General features: G+C 39.4%; 1 protein-coding gene across 9 annotated transcripts; it reads left to right on the forward strand.

The window, feature by feature from the left end:
• Window positions 1-126: 126 nt before the first annotated feature.
• On the forward strand, window positions 127-17,159 carry LOC130743069 (uncharacterized). 9 transcript variants are annotated; one of them, XM_057595179.1, is made up of 7 exons: window positions 128-514; window positions 593-640; window positions 717-1,156; window positions 1,927-2,041; window positions 3,015-3,056; window positions 3,231-3,313; window positions 4,831-16,662. In XM_057595179.1, the coding sequence occupies exon 7, from the start codon at window positions 6,582-6,584 to the stop codon at window positions 7,665-7,667; it is 1,086 nt and encodes a 361-aa protein (XP_057451162.1). In that variant the 5' UTR covers window positions 128-514; window positions 593-640; window positions 717-1,156; window positions 1,927-2,041; window positions 3,015-3,056; window positions 3,231-3,313; window positions 4,831-6,581; the 3' UTR covers window positions 7,668-16,662. The 9 variants fall into 9 exon arrangements, 8 of the variants coding, with proteins under 8 accessions (XP_057451160.1, XP_057451155.1, XP_057451162.1 ...); XM_057595178.1 differs by having other exon boundaries at window positions 129-514; window positions 625-640; XM_057595173.1 differs by having other exon boundaries at window positions 129-640.
• Window positions 17,160-22,383: the final 5,224 nt, after the last annotated feature.

Genomic DNA, 22,383 nt, shown 5'->3' on the forward strand with positions numbered 1-22,383 from the left:
TAAAAGCAAAGTTTTGCAGCCTTAAGGGTAAAAGTGTAATTCGATCAATAGATCATTAAACATAAATTAGGATTTTTCCATGGACAATTTAGTAAATCTCAATATAATTAGTTGGAGATCAAATCTTGGCCCGTGGTGTTCAATCTTGGCCACTTGATTTTTTTTTTCCTTTTCACTTTAGATCTCCTCGCAGTATTTGCACGTTCGGTTTTCCATTTCATGGCTCCTTTCCGTTTTCGTTTTTCGACCCCTTTAGCTTTCTTCCGTTTTCATCAGCATCAACATAAAAGAGAGAGCGAGAAAAATCGTGGGAGAGGAACTGGCGGAGCTCAAGGCAGAAGATGGTGGCATCCCTCTGAATCAAGATGGTGGTGTCTTTTCCGTTTCGATTCACGTTTCTGAATCAAGTTTCTGTCACCTCCGTTTCCTCGCAATCTTCTCCGTCGTTGGATTTGTGAGGTAGTGTGCCTGTGATGAATCAACGAGCCTTGACGAGCTCGAGAGCGATCTTCAGGTAACTGACTTTGATTGAACCTGTGTTATCTAGGACTGGATTTTCGTAGGATTATTTTGTGTTTCAATTCTTCTCTAGGGGGTTTGGCAATCTAATCAATTTTCGTTCAGGCCCATACTTTAACAGGTAATTTTGAATGAATTCTTACTTTTTCTTTAACGAATCCACCACTCCTATGTCCCTCTATTCCTCTCTTTGATAGGTTTGGTGAAGGTAAAGAGCAATTTCTTTAGGAACGAATAGAGAAGAGATGGATGTGACATGTCGTTGCTTCCACTGTAAATTGCAATCTCACCTCAGCTTTCACTCTTCCATTTCATCTATCGGAAAAGTAATTTCTTTCACTCTAATCCTTCTCTATCAATAGGCAATTTCCTACCCCTTCACAGCTTTCCCTTTCACTCTCGAAATCTCCAGATCCCCTCCTCCCTTCACAGCTTTGATGTCTGTTCAAATTCCAGACAGAACCAGACAGAACCATCATAGTCACCTCCTCCTTCTTACCTCCATCAATAGCCACCTCCTCACCTTTCCATATGCACCCTGTCGAGAGCTTCCACCAAGCCGGGCACGGCAGAAGCAACTCCACCGTGCGGTTGTTCCATGACGCCACTTTGGCCGTTGCCCCATAGACTTTTCTAGGTGATTTTTATGATTACTGTTTTTATAATTTTGTCTCTCCTTTTTACATTGTTCTTTATGCTGTCTGTTTATTTTTACACAAATTAAATTCATTGTTTTATTTAATTTTATCTTGATAGAGTTGTCCTATCTATTTCCAAATGTCTGGGTGTTGTAATATTGCTTTTCTTTTGCTTCTTTTGGTGGCTTATTGGTTTGCAGTGTCTGCAGGGTATGTTTCACACCATTTTTGTGTTAGTTAAATCCTGTTGTCCCTTTGGTCTTGGATTGCATATCTAACTGTTGCAATTGCAACTTTAGGATTTTAGACACCAATCAAAATGATTGTTTTATGATTTGGGTAGATAGTGGTTCAATTCCTTAAAAATCAAACTCATTTAGAATTTAAGATACTGCTTCTCTTATAGGATTCAAGAACACTTCTACCTCTTCTTTCATGCCATCCATATCTGGCTCTTCTGACATAAAATTTAGCTCCCTGCCATAAGTTTGAGGACAAATGTAAATATGTTGCAGTTGGCTAAAGGTTATGTAGATGAACACAGACATACAACTTTTATTTATAATATACATTTCTTTGTACTTTCACATATTGCATACTGATGTGGTCCTTTATCCCTTCATTATAACTGCAAAGAGAAAGTTGAGCGTCCTTTCAGCCTATTTATAAATTATTGTCTCTTTTTTTTTTGATGAAAAAGTATCATCTCCTTACTTTCATGACACCATGATGATAAATGAACTTGCATAACTAATCCACATCAATGCAGGTATCTTTCTAGAAGCAACACTTTTGCCATTTAAGAAATTCTATGGAGATGTCATTTGTGCTTTATAAGGATTGGATTTTCCCAAGCAAGTACTGATCACAAATCTTCTGAAGAGGTAAACTACACATGCAATGACCATTTGATACATATGCGCTAAGTTACCTATTTCACACCTTCGTTTTCAAATGCAGCATTTACTGTATTGGACTTCTTGAGTCGAAGTTGCGAATTATTTTTCTTTCTAATATTGCAAGCAATTAAATACATAACTGATTAGAAAATCTTAGGATTCCTGCAGACAAATAAATAGAATGTACTCTCAGTATCCCTTAATCTAGATAAATATAACTCTTCTATCTATGTAATCAATTAGAGCTAGCATAACATGAGGCAGATTTGAGAGATTTAACATTGGAATTTTGAAATCTATTTGTATATTGTCTAAAATATATAGATAACTGTATAGGAGAAAATTTTGAAAAATAAGAGATTGAAGAACGGAAAAGGGAGATACTCTTGAATAAGAGGAACAACAACCTCATTGTATAATTAACGCCCAAAGAAGAGTGATTTTAGTATTGAGAAAATGTCGAGAATAAAAAAATTTTTACAGTTTGAACTAGAGTTGAAATCTTTAAAAGTGACCAATGGAATACTTGAGGATCAAATAAGGTATCAGAAATAGAGAAGTTCAAATTTATGTACAAAGCTGAATTGAAATAGGAGTTCAAATTTATGTACAAAGCTGAATTGAAATAGGCTCATCACAAAGTTTTGGCATTAAAATCATGAAAATAACGAGAAAGATAGAAGCTGATTATGACTAGAATGATAGGAAGAAAAAACTAAGTGAGTAATATTTCTCAAAGTGACTAATTTTAAGGCTACATACTGATTTATATTTAATAGTTTTGATGTCTAATTATGACTAGAAGCATATGTGTTTTAAACAAGGATGATATATGCACCTGACATGTGCAAGTGTTTGAAGGTCTGATATAAACCTGATATGCTTTTTATTGTTATTACGTAGTTTACTTTCCATTTGCCTCTTTAATTATGTTGGTTGACAAGCATATGTCTTGCAGAACGCTAGCGAGGCTTTCTAAATTGGCTTATACCTTGATGAGGTGATTTGCCTTTTTTTCCTTCTCTATTTGGCACTTTATTGCTCACCTTTGCTCGAAGTGACTAATTTTAAGGCTACATATTGATTTTGCTCACCTTTTCCGTCTTTGTTCTCCTTGCTTTTTCACTACTCTGTTCTTACACAATGTGTTGTTTTGTCGACTGTGTTCTTCTAGGATTTCAGTGTCATAAGCTTTGCTCTTCTGCTGTGCCGTTTCCCGTTTCTCGAATTTATCTGTCTGTAGCCTTTTGTTTTTTGGTGAGTAGAAAGACTTCTTTCCTTCTTTGGTCTACATAATCTATGAATCATTGATACATGTGTTTCCTTCATGTATTCGTATTCATATAGGATACAAGTTCTCTTCAGGGATTTTAATTAGATCCTTACGACATGTATTCATATCTTCTTCATGTTAATTAGTTCTATTATTTCGACGCACTTAAAAAGCCTTATTTAGTGTATAGAGGATAATAAACTGAGCAAATTATGAACAAAAGACCTTTTATGGTAGCAACAACGATGTCACTACCCAATTACTGTCCTGAAAGCTCATGTGGCCAGTGTAAGTTCGCTGCTCATATATACATATATCTTCAAGAATTAAGAAAATCAGCTTTGTTTCTCTTCTTCCGTTTAAAATAGTCCTGATATTTAATCATTTTTCAGCTTCTGTTTTGAGCACTATTAAATCACTTAAATGGGAGTTACTGTTAGTAATAAAGTCACTTTTAATTAAAGGTTTGACAGTTACAAAAACGAATGGTCATGAGTTATTATGCATTAAGTGCGTTTAAGGGTCATCATTATTTGTTAGCTAACCACTACGCATTAGCTTTATGTATATTTAGTATTTTTAATTGAGGAGTATCATGTCATGTAGCATGTCCAAATCTACCTTCTCATGTAGCATGCACCAATTGAGGAAATGATAAAGTTTCTTTCTGGATTAAATGATGATTCATAAGGGAACATGAAGAACTTCATTTTTGTCTATGTGGCTGTGGGCCTAATGTTCCACTTTATTTAGCACCAATTAGTTTGGATGGGCTACTAAAATGTTGACAGAAGAATGAGACTTGAAACACTTCTCACCCCAGGTTGGAAGTAGAAGAAAGCGTATATTGTTTTGATAACTAAAATATGTTATGTGAGCTATTTACCAAAAGAAACAAAAGAACTCTGCCATGTAATATGCATCCTCTTACAATACGACCATTAGACCCCTTTATATAGACTAAACAAAAATGTTACTAGCATAAAAAAAAAACAAAAATGTTACTGAGGACAAGTCTTATCACAACTTTCTAAAAACTTGAGCCAATTTTTTTATAATTTGATTCTGAAAGTACCTCATTTGATAGATAAGAGTTTTAGTTTTCAAGTTGAAGAAGTCCACCAGGTTCTAATATTATAATATTAGAAGTAAGGTTGTTGATTCTATTAAAATGTAACTCTTTAACCTAACGTTACTAATTGGCCTTTATATGGCGTAGCTATGGATGTTGTACATTGTGAAAGCTTGAGACATGCTAATGGCCATGCTAATACTGATCCTGGAATGACTTATCAGTCTACTGGATTTTTTGGAAATATAAATAGCAATTCAAATCTGCCTTCTATTGATGATAACTTGGATAAGCATCAAAGATTATCATTTTCGTGTCATTTTTGTAAGATCAAGGTTTGATCAGTGGTTGCATCTTTATATTTTGATGAATACAATTAAGGTTTGTGATGATGAACAATTGTGGTACTCTAACGTTTGTCTCTTTTAGATGTGACAAACAGGTTCTGAATCTGACTCAAGCCTATTCATTCAGAAGAAGAAGAACCAAGGGATACTAAAAAGAGAGCTCTAAAGCTTACCATGTTCGTTCAGAACAGTGACAAATCCTTCAGAAGTTCTGAAGATGGAAGCTCTCAAGAGGTACTGAAGAACCGGAGTCAGAAGTTCTGAAGACCAGATGTTCCAGCGGAACGGTCCAGAAGTAGAAGACTCAAGTTCTGAAGACCTGAAAGAAGTTGGCATCTGAAGACCAAAGCTATTTTAGCTCTGACGTTCAGAAGTTCTGAGGAACTTGTTCAGAAGCAGAAGTTGCAAGGTCAGAGGATCCAAGCTTCCGTCTGACTATGATCAGAAGCTTCACCAACGTTCATCTGAAGCACTCTAGATCTCAAGTCAGCCGGTGAAAGGACAGGTCGCTGTCATAATACAAATCATACAAGCCTCAGTCTGTCCGCCACCTACCTCGTTCAGCCTAACAGTCTGATATTACAAGATTGCCACTCCAACGGACAAAACCCTAGCAACGACTACATCATATGCCTTGGAGTATTTAAAGGCTGAAGAAAGAAGAAAGAAGCTAAGAAACTTTGCTGAAATCATTCAACTTATTCAAACCAATCCCTTAGCATTATTTCTTCACTGTTCTTAAACATCTGAGTTTACTATTAGCTTTTTAGAAGCATTTCTTGTAAACCCGAAACCTTTATATTTCTTTGTAAAGTTCCTTAAGAGACTAAGGTTGGTCGGATCTTGAGATGACTGAATCAAGGTTGATTCAGTGTTTAGCTAGTCTTAAGAGGATCGGTAGATCAGCTTCTTAAGAGGATACTAGTGAGAAAATCAGTGTATTGTTAGTCACTTAGCAGGTAGCAAAGTGCAGTTGTAACACTAATTGATTTTAGTGAATTGCCTTCATCAGAAGAAGGAAGAAATCACCTTCACGGGTGGACTGGATTAGCTTGAGCTTTTATCTCAAGTGAACCAGGATAAAATACTTGCGTGCTTCACTTATTATCCCTCAGCACCTAGTTCTTATCATTGAGTTTGAAAAAAGTTCAAAAGTATATCCTTTATTCAAAAACTCTATTCAAACCCCCCCTTTCTAGTGTTTTTCGCACCTTCAATTGGCATCAGAGCTCCGGTTCTGATTTAAACACCTAACAGTGTTCAGTGATCCAGAACCTAGTGTGAAAAACAACGATGGCCCAAGCCAATACTTCCGCTGACAACAACAACCAACTCAGAGCACCAATCTTTGATGGTGAAAAGTTTGAGTACTGGAAAGATAGAATAGAGAGTTATTTCCTTGACACTGACCCAGATCTTTGGGATATGGTCATGGAAGGCTATACTGATCCAGTAGATGCTTCAGGAGTGAAGATCCCCCGTTCTGAAATGACTGACGCTCAGAAGAATCGTTTCAAGGATCATCACAAGGCGAAGTCTATGCTATTCAGTTCAATATCATATATTGAATATGAGAAGATCTCTGACAAAGAAACAGCAAAATCCATCTATGACTCCTTAGTCATCACGCATGAAGGAAATGAAGAGGTTAAGGAGACCAAGGCTCTTGCTCTCATACAACAATATGAGCAGTTTAAGATTGAATCTGGAGAAACCATTGAAGAGATGTACTCAAGGTTTCGAACTCTGATTGCTGGAATCAGAGTGCTAAACAAGGGCTACTCTACTGGTGATCATGTCAAAAAGATCATCAGAAGTTTGCCTAAGGAGTGAATGACTTTTGTCACTGCACTGAAACTCTCCAGGAATCTGAACTCGTTGAAGTTAGAAGAGCTCGTGAGTCATCTCAGAAGCCATGAGATTGAACTCAAAGAGCGCAAGCCTCAAAAGAAAGACATATCTATTGCTCTTAAGTCAAAATCTGACAAAGCGAAAGCTTATCAGGCAGAAGAGGAAGATTCTTCTGAAGAGCTATCAGATGCGTCTGGTGATGAAGAGCTATCTTTTTTCACAAAGAGATTAAGCAAACTCTGGAAGAACAGACATAGCAAAGGCAAAGGACCAAAGAAAAGTTCAGAAAGATTTGAATCTTCATCTGGTCAGAAGAAGTCATATGGAAAGGAAGTCACTTGCTTCGATTGCAAGGAATATGGGCACTACAAGAGTGACTGTCCCAAGCTAAAGAAGGACAAGAGACCAAGAAAAGTCTTCAAGAAGAAAGCTCTCGTGACCTTTGATGCGACTGACTCTGATGAAGCTGAGTCAGAAGAAGATGAAGCTGTGGAAGCTCTGATGGCTACCACCAGCAGAGGTGCTGAAGCTTCAGAAGATGACTCAGACTCTGAGAATGACGATGAGGTATTCTCTAATTTTTCTCCATCTGAGCTAAGAACTGCATTATCTGAAATAATGGAGAAACATGATGTTCTGTTAAATAAACATAAAGAGCTTAAAAGAAAATATGCTGTTAAAACCAGTTCATCAGAAGTTCATGAGAAGTCAGTCTCTGAACTCATAGAAGAGAACTATTCTCTTAAAATATACAACTCTGTTCTTCGTGCTAAAAATGCCATGCTAGAAGATCAACTTGCATCATCTGATGTTAAGCATGAGACATTATATGAGAAAGCGTTTCAAAGGTTCCTAGCCAAGGGCATAGACAGAAGTCTTATGGCTTCAATGATCTATGGCATAAGCAGAAATGAGAACAGTGGCCTTGGCTACTCTCAATCCATGAGAGATGAGTCATCTAAGCCCAAACGCGAACCATTCCATAAGGATTTCGTTCCCGCCGGCACTGTCATTCCAGAAAAGGTTACACCAAAGGTGGTAAAACCAAAGGGAAAATTTAAAACTTGACATGTCTAAATATTATAATCAGGTTCCTCTATATTATCCTCCTGTTGCACCCAAAGTTCCAAGAACTTCTGGGAAAACTAACAAGAAAGGACCCAAGATATGGGTACCTAAGACAAAAATTATTCCTGTTGCAGACATATTATGCAGCTCAGTTAAGACACCTGTCATGGTACCTGGACAGTAGATGCTCGCGACACATGACAGACATAAAGTCTATATTCCAAAAGCTGGTACCGCTTAAGTCAGGAGGAGACGTTGGCTTTGGAGGAAACCAGATGGGAAAAATGATTGGAAAATGTTTCATAGGAGATGGAAAAATTCCAGTTATTAATGATGTACTTCTGGTTTAAGGTTTATTGCATAACTTGCTCACCATAAGCCAAATAGTTGACAAAGGTTATGATGTGATCTTCAATCAAACCTGCTGCAAAGCTGTCAGTCAAACAGATAGATCTGTTCTGTTTTCTGGGAAGAGAAGAAATGATATTTACAAAATCAAATCCTCTGAACTGCTATCTCAGAAGGTCAAGTGTCTCATGTCAGTTAATGATGAGCAATGGATCTGGCACAGACGCCTAGGGCATAGCAGCCTCAGGAAGATCTCTCAACTCAGCAAGCTAAACCTCGTCAGAGGATTGCCTCGTCTGAAGTATTCATCAGAGGCTCTGTGTGAAGCTTGTTAGAAGGGAAAATTCACCAAGAAGCCCTTTAAAGCAAAGAATGTGGTATCTACAACAAGACCCCTTGAGCTACTTCACATTAATCTCTTTGAACCAGTGAAAACTGAATCCATTGGAGGAAAGAAGTATGGGTTAGTTATTGTAGATGACTACAACAGGTGGACATGGGTAAAGTTCCTAAGGCACAAAGATGAAACACACACTATGTTTACCAACTTCATTATCCAAGTTCAGAAGGAGTTCCAAACTTCAGTGATTACTGTCAGAAGTGATCATGGTGGAGAATTTGAGAACAAAGCTTTTGAAGAATTGTTCAACTCCCAAGGAATCTCTCACAACTTTTCCTGTCCTCGCACTCCTCAACAAAATGGAGTTGTTGAAAGAAAGAACAGAACTCTTCAGGAGATGGCTCGCACCATGATACAAGAATCAAGTATGGCTAAGCACTTCTGGGCAGAAGCAATCAACACTGCATGCTATATCCAGAACAGAATCTCCGTTAGACCAATTCTGGAGAAGACTCCTTATGAGCTATGCAAAGGACGATAACCTGATATCTCTTACTTCCATCCATTTGGAAGTACTTGCTACATGCTCAACACTAAGGAGCAATTGGGTAAATTCGATTCTAAAGCTTTAAAATGCTATTTTTTTGGTTATTCTGAAAGATCTAAAGGTTTTAGAACTTAACCCACTGGTTAAACTTCTGTGGTAGGCAACAATACACGTGTCACTTCATTTGTGACATAGTTCCTTGAGTCGCGTGGTGTATCTGCTATAATTATGATGCCTACTCTCCTCCACTATGCTATTTTCATACTAGCTATTTTACAACCGTTGATCTTGCCTTTATTTTTTTTGTGTCTTACCATTAAACCGACTATACACACTTTTCAAACACGATCTTCCACACACTTACACAGACGGTTTTCAAACTCTTTGTGTGCATTGCATGTAAGATCAAGTTTTGATCTAGTAGTACAACTCTATGTTTTGATGATTACAAGTTAACCTTTTGATATGAACAATTGTGGTACTCTTACGTGTTTTTCTGAGTGTGCTATTTACAGGCTCTGACCTTAACTCAATCTCACACAAATCAGAATCACTGTGTATAAAGAGCGACCCAAGCAACGCTTTCGCATTCACCATGTTCAGTATGAACAGTGGAAAAGCTTCAGAAGTTCTGAAGTTATACAAACTCTGATGTGGACTCAGTCACTAGAAGTTCTGAAGATCCAGAAAGTCTGATAACCAAGAAACACTGAAGGCTCAGATATTCTGATGGTGTAGAAGACTCTGAAGATCCAGAAGCTGATTAGTGAAATTCTGATGTCCAGAAGCAAGATACTCTGAAGACCATGTACTTCCCTCTGAGTTCAGAATCAGAAGAAACAATGGTCAGAGGATCTGGGCTTTCCCTCTGACTCTGATCAACCGGCTTCACAAGTTCCAACATGAAGCTTTCTCCTGATCAGAAGTCTCCTAGGTTTAAAGGTCAAGTCGCTATCCAAGTACAAAAGCAACTGTACCTTCCTGACGACCTACCTAACAGTCTCAGACACAGCAGAAGCTAGATTTTTCAGAACTGCCCTCCAACGGTAGCATTTCCCATGCAACGCTCAACCCTAATCCTTGGAGTATATAAAGAGGCTGAAGACTGAAAGAAGCGGCTAGAAGCATTCACATACGCGTAAGACAAATTCAAATTCTTCTAAGCTTTCTTTCATCTGAAATTCATTGAGTTTACTATTAGCTTTTTAGAAGCAAATCTCTTGTAAACAATTCTTTGATAAACAGTTTGTTTAGTTCCTTTAGGAGATCAAGGTTGATCGGATCCTGGAGAAGACTAAGAGAGTGAATCTTAGTGTGAGCTAAGTCAGTGTAATTGTTAGTCACTTGTAGGTTTCAAGTGCAGTTGTAACTCTTACCTGATTAGTGGATTGCCTTCATTCTAAGAAGGAAGAAATCACCTTAACGGGTGGACTGGAGTAGCTTGAGTGATTTATCAAGTGAACCAGGATAAAATCCTTGTGTGCTTTTCTATCTCTTATCTTTAGCACTTAAGTTCTCGAAAGATTTGTCAAAATCTTTAAGGTGGAAGCTTTATCTTGAAAACGTTATTCAAACCCCCCCTTTCTACCGTTTTTCATACCTTCATTGCATTCATTCATACTCCTCTCTCCAATATTCCCTTCTCTCTGAACCCTAAACCTCACTACCTGAGAATAATGGGCAAATCAAGGAAATCAAGAGCACGTGTTACTACTTCTTCCAAACCAACTGCCGAAGACCAAGAAACTCAGAGATTTGAAGAAGCACAACAAATTCTGAACACACCCAATGTTGTTACCTGCGTCAAGAAAGCTGAAGAACTGGTTGTGTGCAACGAAGCGAGAGTGGACTTCGACAACCTGGCTGATCATGGGTTTGATATCAGGGATCAAGTCAACTTGCAATGGTGGTCTGGCTACTTTGATAGGCTCTGTGGTCCGATTTACTACAAACTGGTTGTAGAATTCTGAAAAAACGCAGTTTGCAACGACTACTATGTCGTCTCTCATGTGCTGGACAAGAAGATTGTGATTTCAAAAGAGTCCATTGCAAAGCTGCTGGGTATGGAGTTCTAGCAAGGAAAAAAGATCAAAAACATTGATGCTAATGTTCCTGGGATGAGGAACTTAGTCAATAAGGAGATTTATGACAATTGGTCTCTGGAGAGGACCACGTATAACATAAAGGATTTGAAGCCAAACATGAAGATTTGGCAGAAGATTTTCATATCCTGCATTCACCCCAGAACCGGTGGAACTGATTACCTTAATGCAACTCAAAAGGTAATCATGTACTATATTTCTAAGGGTGAGCCTATATGTCTGCCGTTTCTGCTTTTCAACTATTTGAAGGAATGTGTTGAGAAGTCAAGGACCACAACTACTGAGAACAAGAGGTCAATTTCTTACATTCCTTATGAAAGGTTGCTTTCAGACATCTTCATCCAGAATAAACTAGTCAAGACCTTGGACTTCATGAAGATCTGGCCATGTCCATTGGCGATGCTCTCAATGGGACCAAGCTGAAAAGAATGCAAATCATTGAGAAAGTCCAAGTTGAGCCTACAGAAGATACATTTGAAGAGGTTCGTCAGAAGAACTACCCTATTGATGACTATCCTCTCGGGTCCAAGAAGGACAATCCAGCAAGCATTCTGGAATATGTAAGAATGCTCAGAAGCAATGGAGATAAATCACTCTTGAAGAGTTTGTCAGGACTCTTCCTGACAGTCCTCCTGAAATGCCAACAAGGAGAGCCAAGAGAACAATTAGCAAGCCTTCAGATCCCAAAGGCAAAGGGATTCTGATAGAGAAGACCAAGAAAATAAAAGCAGCATCAAAGTCTGTAGTCATCAGGGAACCAGTTCCAGAACCCTCTCCTGAAAGAACTCCAGAAGAGTCATATGAGGAATCTCAATCTGATGATTCTGAGAGCTCTATGGATTCTCCCTCTGGAACCCAAGAAGAAGAAGTTCCACCTAGAAAGAATGTCAAGAGGAAAGCAATTATTGAAGAATCATCTGATGAGGAAACCAAAGATGATGTTCCTCTGGTAAAAAGGCAAAGAACTCAAACAGCTCAAGTTGAAGAAGAAGTTGAGCAGGATGACTGTGAGATCATTGAAAATGTGCTCCCAAGTCATAAGGGAATCAGCAGAAGCTGAAGAATCCACTGATTCAGATGTCGAGCCCATAGGGAAGAGGCTGAAACTGCCTCTGAAGGGTCCACTTCAGATGAAGGAGTCAGGACCAAAGCAAGCATCTGAAAAGATCTCAAAAGTACAAAGAGAAAGGAGATCAAAGACAGCTTCAGATCCTGCAAGGACTGCTAGACCCACCAGATCCACCTTTCTCAGAGAATCAAGTAAGGAACTTACTAAAAGCATTAATTTAGATTCTGCTTTCAAACAGAACCTCAAACACAAGCTTTCTCTCAAGCTGAAACACAAGCCCCCCAATCAAACATCCAAACAGCTACCACTACCATTCCATCCATGCAAATTCAAACCTCTTCCACATCCACCACAACTGAACCTGTACCTTCTTTCAATTCTTTCATTCAAGGTATCGTTCAAAGTGAGGCTACCCTGAGAAATTTGGTTCAACATTTCACTCCCAAGCTTCCATCCACTTCAAAAACCCTCCTGTTAACTCAAACTGGTGAGATCCCTGCTGAGGAAGAAAAAGAGGATGATGATGTTCAGATCCTTGAACCTCCTTTCAATGTGAAGCATATTCAACAAGTAGCTTCCAACTTTGAAGATCAACTCCAAGATGCTGCTGAAACTTCCTATGTATCCTTGTCCAACTATTCTGCAGTAAACTCACGAGATCTGAGTTTTACCTCACCTGAGAAGACTGCTACCTCCAGGCAAAGGCAAGTAACGATCTCTGAAGCTGAGCATATGGATGAATCTGACCATTCAGGAATAGAGAAGAACCATAAGATTGATTCTACTCCTTTAGGACAACCCAGAACTAATAGTTCCAATGCTTCAAGCTCAAATGCAACCAGAACTCCTCTGCCTGTCCTGACCTTGGCAACCTCCTTCCGACCTCAAAATCTGAAGAGGCAACCAGAAGATTGCAATGGTTATATCAGGTAACTGATAATCAGTTTGATGCCTCCTTAGTTGATGGTCTGTGGCCTGCCTTCGGAAGATGGTCAGAAAGCATAGCTTATGAATTTCAGAAGCAGCTTAGCAGTGAGAAACGTCTGAGAGTTCATGATGCGTCTAAGAGAGCTTATGAGCAAAGGTAGAGAGTGCTGCACAGGGTTTGTGAATCTTTGAGAAGAGCTATGGCTGAAAGAAACTATGTTGTCTCTGAATGTACCTCAGAAGATGCTGAGATGATTCCAGCAGAGGTTGCAGAAGACAGCTCTGACGGAATAGTTATTCTGGAAGATGCAGATGTTAATGAAGTTGAGAAGCAAGTGCCAATTCAAGTTGATGCTGAAATTCCATCAGAGGCAGAAGTCCCTACCCCCGCTCAAGCTCCAGAACCTTCTCCTCATCCAGAAGTTGCTACTCTTGCTGCCATGATTGACAGAATTCAAGATGATCAACAGAGATTGTTTCAGATGGTTGAGCAACAAGGACTTGTTCAGAGTGAACAAAGTAGGCAGATTTTAGCAGAATGGAAGCTATGATGAAGTATCTGATCGAGAATCTTCCCTCTTAATCAAAGCCTTGAACCCCTCTCATCTATCTTGCATGCATTTGTTTTAATTGTTTTAGGTGTGGTTCAGAAGTGTCAACCAGAGGATTGGGCGATCTAACCGAAGAGTGGTTAGACACAGATTGTTCTGGGTCTGGTTGAACTGGCTCTTGTTGGACAGGGTCAGGTTGAGCTTGTTGAGCCAAAGGGCCTGCCTCATGTAAAGGATTGGCCAAGATAGGTTCATCTAGGTCAACTAGACGTTCAGGTCTAGGGCCAGGATATCTCCTAGGGCTTGGACAGGTGAGGTAATACTCTTCTAAGGTAGACACCTTTTCTTTTCTGACCTCCATGAATTCACGAATGGATTCAGAGTTGTTGGAAGGGGAGGAGTCAGCCACATTGGTTGGGAATGATACAGGGGTATAGACACTGGAAGAATCTGTATCAGTGGTTCTGACAACAGGACGTGCTGATGCTCTGGGAACAGAGTGATCAAACGTTCTGGGTTCAGGTTCTAGTTGAACAGGAATTGTGAGTTCAGGTTCAAGGGTAAGGGGTTCAGATTCTGGATTGTATTGAATGGTGATAGGTGAGGTTGGATCAGAGGGTCCGGTAGGTTGGTTCTGAAGCATATTCCAGAGAGGTGCTTCGTTTGGAGAAGGTTGGAAAAATGAAGACGGGGGTGAATTGGGTTGAGAGATGGTTTGTGCAGCTGGTTGGGATTCAGGAATGGGAGTGAGTGGGTTTGTGGATCGTTTGAGCATAGCAGAGATGGGGAGTGCATCAAATGAATTCAAATCACCATCAGAATCAACAACAGACTTACTTGATGATTGTGCTGATGACCTAGTCACTCTGGAAGGAGTTTCAATCCTTCTGACCACTTGAGCAGCTGGTTCCACCCTTGTAGGCTTCACCACAAGTCTGACTTGTTTCTTCTTCTTCTTGGGAGGAGAAGGACCACCATCATTATCACCATCATTACCTTCATCTGGCTTGCTGGTTTTATCATGTTTCCTCTTTGGCTGGTCAGCCTTCTTCTTCTTTGTCAGAGGGACATCAGATTCCTCAGAGGATTCTTCTAAGACCATCTTCCTCTGGGCTTTCCTCTTGGGAGGAGAGTCAAAATCTGGAGCAGGCGGCAGTCTTCTGAAGAATTCATCTAAATCAATCTCAAAGCCTTGAGCCCTTAGGTCTTCAACATAGCACCTAATAGCTTCAGGGTTGTCTGCCTGTGTCCACAGAGGATAGTCATTCAGAGGGACTCGTCTTTTTCTGATTTCAGAAGATGTGTCTTCATGAGCTGGGGCAATTTTCTGCTGGACTAAACCCATCTTCTTCAGAGAATTGGCAGTGAAGACATCACTGACAATGGTGGTCAAATCCTCTACACATCCAGCATTGACCAGATCTTGCACAAGGTTGCTCTCAATGAAGAGATCTGATAGCAACCTCCCAAAAGGGATATACTTGATTGCTAACTTGATGGAGGCAGTAGTTCTGGACTTCTTAATACACTCCTTCAAGTAAGAGAACAGCAAGTAGGGAAGGCAGATCTTCTGCTTGTCTTGGATGAAAAACAACATCGCCTTCTGGTTGAAGTTGATGTAATCTGAGGAACTGCCCTTTGGCCTCTGGTTGATACAGTGCAGCAGAATTTTGTGCCATATTCTGAGCTTGGGATGAAGATCACCACCTTGTAATCAGTTTTGCCCGGTTTGTATGTGGTGTATAGGGCCTTGTTGGTCTCATCCTTCGTTTTGGGTTTCAGCTTCGATTCAGTGAGTTGGAATCGATACCCACGTGCAGTCTCTGCACCCAGCAGATTCACGAATGATTTCTCAGTAATTATGATCCTCCTACCAGCAATGTGGGAGACCACCTGAGTGTCATCGCAGTCAGCATGTTTCCAGAATTCTTTAACCAATTTGTCGTACACCGGTCCTCGAAGCCTGTTGAAGTAATTTTCCCAGCCTTGAACACGGACTTCAGGACGGAGATCATACCCATTTGCAGCAAGATTGTCGAGGTCGAATCTCCACTCTGCCAGTACTTGAAGTTCTTCAGGAGCGTACACACAATGAACGGCACAGCCCCGTTCTGCAATCGGAACTACTTGCTCTAGACCTTGACCTTGAGCAGGAGCTTCAGGACCCAATTGGCATGTAGCTTGACCTACTACTGTAACGCCCCGATTTCTCGAGCGTTACACAGTAACTAATTAACCAATTTTCGTAAAGAATTTTCGCTGATTCATAACATAACCATAAACAGCGGGTTAAAGAAATACGTTTTGCATTAAACTCATAAAAGGATAAAACATCAACCGTTATAAAATCAACTGTAAGTAAATAAAGAAAACCGTGTCCACACCCACGTATGGAAAAACCACGGCGGAAGTAAATAGTTTACATCAGTTACTCAAGTTCTCATAAAACTCAACAAAATAAAATGAAGTTCCAAAAGAACGCTCGCTCATCAAGTCTCAGCCTCCAGCGAGGCACGAACGTCGTTGTCGTTGACGCCATCTACCCTCCCCCCAAATAAACACATAGCAAACAAGAAAGGGTCAGATCTAAAAGAAAACACATAATACGATAGATATAATGAAACAACTTCCACACTTTTAAAAAAAAATAATTATCTCTTTTACATTAGGGTTTAAGATGTTAGTTAGTCATCTATCGGTTCCTCACTTCACACAACCCACCAAATCTTCCATGGCCATCTTCGTGCTTCCGCAGAGGCACGGTTATCACGGTGACTGCAGTCAACCAAATCACGTGGAGCCGCAATGATCCACAAAGTTCACGGTGACCGCAGTCAATGATGACCCTAGTTTAGTAGTGTTTTTAGGGTCATTTCTTAGTTTGTTTTGAGTCTTTTTGTTGAGTCTCATGTAGTGTTTCATGCATTCTCATGCATTTTTATCTTTATTTGTGTTTTTACTTTGTTTTGGTGATTTTGTAGTTTTATAGGGACTTTTCTAGCATTTTAAGTAAGTTTAGGACTTGCATGATTTTCTTATGTTATTTGAAGGTTCTCCTTGCTAATTAACTCTTTGAAGCTTCTAGATATCTCTTTTACTTTGTGCCTAAGTTACCAGGTCTGAAACTGTTGGATGAGGAAGGCCAAGAAGCTTGGAATTGAAGGAGGGCTTAAAGAAGCTTGAAAGAGGAGTTACAAGGAGCTGAAAAGTCTGTTCCAGCGAAGCTTGAGCGCCTAGGCGCTAGGAATTGGCGCCTAGGCGCTAGTGCAATTTCCTGAAGCTTTTGGAATTGGCGCCTAGGCGCCAGACACCTCCAGAGAGCATGTTTTAGGGCTGGAATTGGCGCTCAGGCGCTCTGAATTGGCGCCTGAGCGCCCAGACTCGCATGTTTTGCCTATAAATTGGCTTCTAGACATTTCTCTTGGGACCTTTTGTCAAATTCACATATGGTAATAAGGTAGAAGATAGGGTTTTAGTTCTGGAGCTTGAGGAGCTTTCTCTAAGTCTCATGATCCAGGTTTTATCCTTATTTTCTTGTATGGATTTCATAGCCATGTTTGGCTAAACACCTTTTTGCTTTGGGTTCCTTGTAAGACTCTTGATGTTTTAATCTTATTTCCTTTTTCTTCACATGAATCTTCTGAGTAAACCCTTGAATTCCATATCTATATTTTATGTTTCAAGTTAGATCATGAGCTAGCTTTATGCTTTTCTATAATATAATGGAAATTTGTTATAGATTAGGGACATGATATGGGATTACCTCTTCTATGCTTGCTACTAGGAATAGAGTAGGGGTTGGGGTTTGTTGGCCTGAATTGCATGCTTACTGCCTTTAGCAAATGTTTAGGTTGTCAAGGAATTGAACCTATCTTTTGACTTTAGAGGATTGTCTATACAAGGCATTGATAGATGATTACATAGGCTATAACATCAAGGAGAGACTCAGAATTTTTGTGGGAAGAATAGGTTAATTTAAAACTGATTTAGTTAAGCAAGAACCCAAGACAAGATCACCATTGTTATCACACACTTACATTTCTTAAGTTTGTCACTCAATCACTTGAACAATCAACCCTTAAAACTGAATTTTATTTGCTTTCCAACCGTGAACTCGAATCTTAAACTGAATTGCCACACCAATTCCCTGTGGTTCGATAATTTAAAACCGGGTGAATTCCGTACACTTGCGGATTAACCAACAGTCAACCAAATCACGTGAAGCCACACCGGCCCACTAGGTTCACGGGAGACCGCAGTCAACCCAAATAACTCCCTCGCGTGCAAGCCCATCGTTCTCATGGACCATAGTCTACCTGACCTATATCCAATTATTCACATTTTACTTGTAAGCGATTAAGTTCTCATTTCTCTTTGTTAAAGGCTCTATTGAGTCAACCTAGAGTCTTAACATTTTCACAAAACTTATACAACTCAAATGACAGTAAAAATCACAGCACCAAAAGGGATTACAGCTAGATGAGCGACCTTTTGGCAATATCCAACATAAGCAATTATAAGTTATACTAAGGCACTTACACATGTTCTCATGCATATCAACACTTAGATCATGGTAACTTAACCAATCAAGCCATCACATAAACTTGTGCATGAATCGGAAGAAAGAAAACTTGCCAACAACCACAAAAGTGGCTCGGCTGAACCCTAAAGGGTCCAAGGTTTTCTAAAACACTTCCTTTCTTCCATCTCAACTTCACAAGTCAATGTCCAGCCAACAACACAAGCATATACTCTCCAAAAATCCAGCAAAGATCATGTTACAAATTGCTTGTTAAAAACATGTGATAATCTAGACAAATCTAGCATAAAATCATGGTTTTCATACATAAAACCTAGGGTCATTTGCCAAACATTAACCTACTGATCATGGAATCACAGAAGCTTCACAAATATGGTAAAAATTCCAGAAGCAATCAGCAACAATCAATACATCAAAAAGCTAAAGAACAATCCACCAAAACCGCATTTTTGTACACATGAAATCATAGCTTTTCACATAGAAATCCCTAAACTCTACCCATGTCCTAGAGATCAGCCCTTACCTTGATTTCTTGATCTGAAAAGAATGGAAGAATGAAGCTTGGATAATCTGCTCCTTGCTGTCCAAGTTCCTCTTCTACTCGAACCCTAGCATTTAGACAGCAGGAACAGTGTGCATTAAAACTGGTCTCCAGAATTCATTTCTCAGCCGAAATTGACATACTATACATGCCTGGAAAGCAATTTGGAAAATCTACAATTTTATAGTTTATCACTTTTTCATCTGAGACCCATAATTAGGTGATATTAGGCTCTGAAGCTCGCTGTCCAGTACAGAAAACTGGCAGTGATACTTTTACCTTCAAATTAATTTCTAACCATTTGAGTCCAAGGTTTCTAGGCCATGTTCCAGCAAACATACAACACATATTCCTCCTCTAAATTCCAGTAGCAACATCTCATCATAATCATTAAGAATTTAATCAATCTTAGGCATATGAATCATCATGAATCGGATCTAAGCAAAACTCATAGCAAGGGTGACATCTATGATAGTGATTTGCAAAGAGGCATGGCATCCATCATCTCATCATCTTAAACAGTAGGCATCACGTGCATATGGCAGATAATCAAGCCCTAAACCTCTCATGCATTCTCATACATCATTCATCTTCATAAAGATTCAACCTTTAATCATGCTTTCATGAAATTTTCATCAAGAAACCTAGACTCTACCCTTACCTTGGTTGATTGGAATGAGAGAGATGAAGGTTTGGTTCTGGAAAAAGATAAATGAAAAGGGCTACTCTTTGCTGCACCTCCAACCTTGATCTGGTCTCCTCCTCTCCCTCTTGATCACACTTGCTTTCACTCTTGCTCTTCTCCTTTCTTCCTCTCTAGCCGCCACTCTCCCTCTCCCTTTCTCTCTTCTTTTCTTTCTTTTTCACTTCTGAATTGTGTGGGCAAAACAAGAGTGGTTGATTAGGTTTCCTTTCAGCCTTATAGTTCTCCCAAAAACTGAAGCAAAGTTCCCCCTTTGCCCCTCTATACACGGCCAAGACATGCACCATCAAGGGCATGCATAATTCACAAATTTTTGAATGGGAACAAGGCATTAATGGCACTTAATTTCCTATTAATCCTTGTCTCAAAACTGACCAGCTTTTGTTCATGAGCCTTAAACCCTAATTATCTTCTCTAACTCTTGCTAAATAGTCAACCAATTCAGCACAACCAAGTCAAACAAACCTTCCCTCCTTCCTTCCTCATGAAATTCGACTAGCATGTCTTATGGGCTAGGCTTTCTTTGTTTTTCTTCTCCTTTCATAACTTGGCCCAAGTCCAACTAAATACTCTCCTAAATACTGAATAAGAGGCTCAAATAAATCAAGGCAAACTCCTTCTCTTGATTTTTAAAGAAACAAATTCGGACTTAAGGACTTTCTTCTAACAAAATTGCTAGTACAAAACAGCCTGACCTTCTGTCATTAAAACAAGGCTATCTCGGGCTACGGAGGTCGGAATGACCTGAAACCAACGAGAGAATTTAGCTAACTCAGAGAGCTACAACACTCGTGAAGGAAGCTTTTCAAGATTAGGTCTTTAAGACCTCTCAAAAATTCACACAAGGTCACGGACATTTTAGCAAATAAATCAAACTTCACTAGAAATTTCACTTTTATTCAATAAATCACTTAAGCAATACATAAGCAAGGTTAGGGTCTTACAACTACCATGTGAGGGAACCTGGTTGCTTCGGCAGCTTCGTTTCTGGTTTGTCTCACCATTGTTGGAGCGGTTGAAGGTTTTGGGGTAGAAGATGAAGATGATGAATAGAGAGAGAGAGAGAGAGAGAGAGATCGTGGGTGAGAGGTTTTGAAAAACTGAATAGAGAGAGAATAAAACCGAGAGTGTAGGAGATCGTGTGTGTATAGTGGGTTTTGACAAATAACCGTTGTTGATTCAGAAAGCAAATTAAAATCAACGGTTAAAAATTAAAGATATCATAGTAACAGTAAATACACATATCACACACAGGAGAGAAGCACATCTACACACGTTATGACAGACTGTCACACGGGCACAAGGAACTATGCATCAGAGATACTGACACACGTGTTACTGTCTGAGCTTCAGAGTCAGTACCAATGGGTACGTACACTCTGACCGAGTTACCTTCTGGACTAGACATCTTCTGATCAAGAAGTATCATAGTCAGAGGTTCTGATCCATCTTCACTCTGGACAAAAGTCCATATTCAGATTTTCAGAATAAAATTAAATCTATCCTCTGCTAAGGGCTTTGTAAAGATATCTGCGCATTGATGGTCAGTATCAACAAACTTTAGAAGAAGTACGCCCTTCTGTACATAATCTCTAATAAAGTGATACTTTACCTCAATGTGCTTTGCTCTTGAATGTAAGATAGTATTCTTACTCAATGATATTGCAGCAGTGTTATCACAATAGATTGGGATATTGCTCTCAAGGATCTGATAATCCTCCAGCTGATGTTTCATCCAGAGCATCTGGGTGCTGCATATTGCTGCTGAGATATATTCTGCCTCTGCAGTAAACACAATGAAATTCAGGATGAAAGAAAGCTTAGAAGGATTTGAATATTTCTCGCTTCTAGCCGCTTCTTTCAATCTTCAGTCACTATTTATACTCCAAGGATTAGGTTGGGGCATGGAAATGCTACCGTTGGAGGGCAGTTATGGAAATTCCAGCTTCTGCTGTGGCTGAGAACGTTAGGTAGGTCGTCAGGAAGGTACAGTTGCTTTTGTACTTGGATAGTGACTTGACCTTTAAACCTAGGAGACTTCTGATCAGGAAAATGCTTCATGTTGGAACTTGTGAAGCCGGTTGATCAGAGTCAGAGGGAAAGCACAAATCCTCTGACCGTTGTATCTTCTGATTTTGAACTCAGAGGGAAGTACATGGTCTTCAGAGTTTCTTGCATCTGGACATCAGAGTTTCCACTATTCAGCTTCTGGATCTTCAGAGTCTTCTACACCATCAGCACATATGAACCTTCTTTCTTGGTTATCAGAACTTCTGGATCTTCAAAACTTCTAGTGACTGAGTTCACATCAGAGTTTGTATAACTTCAGAACTTCTGAAGCTTTTCCACTGTTCATACTGAACATGGATGTTGCGAAAGCATTGCTTGGGTCACTCTTTAAGCACAGTGCTTCTGATTTGTGTGAGATTGAGTAGAGGTCAGAGCCTGTAAATAGCACACTCAGAAAAACACGTTAGAGTTGTAATCATTAGAACATAGAGTTGTACTACTAGATCAAAACTTGATCTTACAACAAACTGAATTCACTCAGAGTTTAGGGATATAGAATAAAACTTATCCTGATGTGAATAGTTTATTTTGCTCATTCTGAATTCAAGTTACTGCTTGATTCTGAGCTTAGCTCCCCCTGAATCTTATACTTGATGAAAACGTTAGAAAAGTCTAAATTCTGAGCTAAATAATATAAGAGTTCAGAGTGAATAACTTGACATAGATGAAATAGTGTAATCAGAGCACATAAGTAATCAGAGTCAACGGACAAGGTATAGGAGTCTTGGGTATCAGAGTCAAACTAAAATAACTTCAGAAGAAGTGAAATGTATTCCTTGTATTTGCCCAGTGACACATCTATGGTCATAAAGGTGGAACTCTTAAATTCTCCAAAAGAAAAATAAATCACACTAACACATCTTACACATCAAAAACTGGGTTGTAATCCCCCTTTTGTCATAAGCAAAAAGCTTGGGGTGTGAAAAACTTAGCTTGAAGTACAAGGTACTCCCCCTTAGAGAAGGTCTAAGATTGAAT

Source organism: Lotus japonicus, chromosome 3, assembly GCF_012489685.1.
Source record: "Lotus japonicus ecotype B-129 chromosome 3, LjGifu_v1.2".
Lineage (NCBI taxonomy): Eukaryota > Viridiplantae > Streptophyta > Magnoliopsida > Fabales > Fabaceae > Lotus > Lotus japonicus.

Bases quoted from the DNA above. Each gene is read 5' to 3' on its own strand.
- LOC130743069 (XM_057595172.1), top strand. From the start codon at position 6,582: ATGACTTTTGTCACTGCACTGAAACTCTCCAGGAATCTGAACTCGTTG.